The sequence below is a fragment of the Ceratina calcarata genome, unplaced genomic scaffold, assembly GCF_001652005.2.
Source record: "Ceratina calcarata isolate Rehan_Ccalc_2016 unplaced genomic scaffold, ASM165200v1 scaffold149.2, whole genome shotgun sequence".
In the NCBI taxonomy this organism is placed as follows: Eukaryota; Metazoa; Arthropoda; class Insecta; order Hymenoptera; family Apidae; genus Ceratina; species Ceratina calcarata.
Window position 1 is genome coordinate 1 of NW_017136095.1, and position 945 is coordinate 945.

Sequence of the window (945 nt, forward strand, 5' to 3'; positions counted from 1 at the left end):
AATGTCCTTGTGTTATAGGTCGTTGAATTCGTTTTAAGATTCTCTATTATGATACAGAAGCAAAAATATACGGATGCATTTAAAAAAATGGCGGTGATCTTCAAATGTTCGAAGTACCTCTACCTGCTGAAAAACTGTTATCACCACTGGACGGCCTTCTTCGTATTGTGCAATTTTGTTCCAAGAAATATTTTTGTAAAACTTATAGTTTCAGTGCCGTTTTTCCACCATTATCTTTGGCATTCACGTCAGCTCCTCTCTCGATTAACAACTTGCAAATTTCTTCTACTCCTTCTAGCACTGCAAAATGGAGCGGTGTCTCGTCCCACGGACCTTTCAAATTGACATCTGCACCCTGATCTACGAGGATTTGTACGATATCTATTTGTGTTTCCTCAATGGCTAGGTGCAGTGCCGTTTTTCCATCATTATCTTTGGCATTCACGTCAGCTCCTCTCTCGATTAACGACTTGCAAATTTCTTCCCGTCGTTGTCGCAATGCAGACTGAAGCGGTGTCTCGTCTCGCCGAGTTTTTAAATTGACATCGGCACCATGTTCTACGAGTTTTTGTACGATATCTTCGTGTCTCTCCTGAATGGCTAGGTGCAGTGCCGTTTCTCCATATATATTTGTAGCATTCACGTGAGCACCTGTTTTGATGATCCTTTTTACAGTTTCTATCTCGCATTTCATAACAGCAAAGTGGAGCGGTGTGTTCGTAGGGTTTTGAGACTCACTGTAAACGTTCGTAACTTTGCTCATAACCAGTTCCTTCATATCGTCCACCCTATGGGGTATTATTATTAATTAATTCACTGTTTATATCTCGTGTTCAGATCGCAGAGATCATCTCATTAGTCTCTCCAAGTGTAAACGATATGTATATAACCCTCGGTTTAGTTATTCATTACAATTACTTGATAATGATAAGACACGATACGTTC

General features: G+C 40.1%; 1 protein-coding gene across 1 annotated transcript; it reads right to left on the reverse strand.

The window, feature by feature from the left end:
• Nucleotides 1-202: 202 nt before the first annotated feature.
• On the reverse strand, nucleotides 203-939 carry LOC113465189 (putative ankyrin repeat protein RF_0381). Its single transcript, XM_026819333.1, has 2 exons — nucleotides 919-939; nucleotides 203-788 (listed from the first exon to the last, which is right to left on the reverse strand). Exon 2 carries the CDS (start codon nucleotides 776-778, stop codon nucleotides 203-205), a length of 576 nt encoding a protein of 191 aa, XP_026675134.1. The 5' UTR covers nucleotides 779-788; nucleotides 919-939.
• Nucleotides 940-945: the final 6 nt, after the last annotated feature.

Bases quoted from the DNA above. Each gene is read 5' to 3' on its own strand.
- LOC113465189 (XM_026819333.1), bottom strand. From the start codon at position 778: ATGAAGGAACTGGTTATGAGCAAAGTTACGAACGTTTACAGTGAGTCT.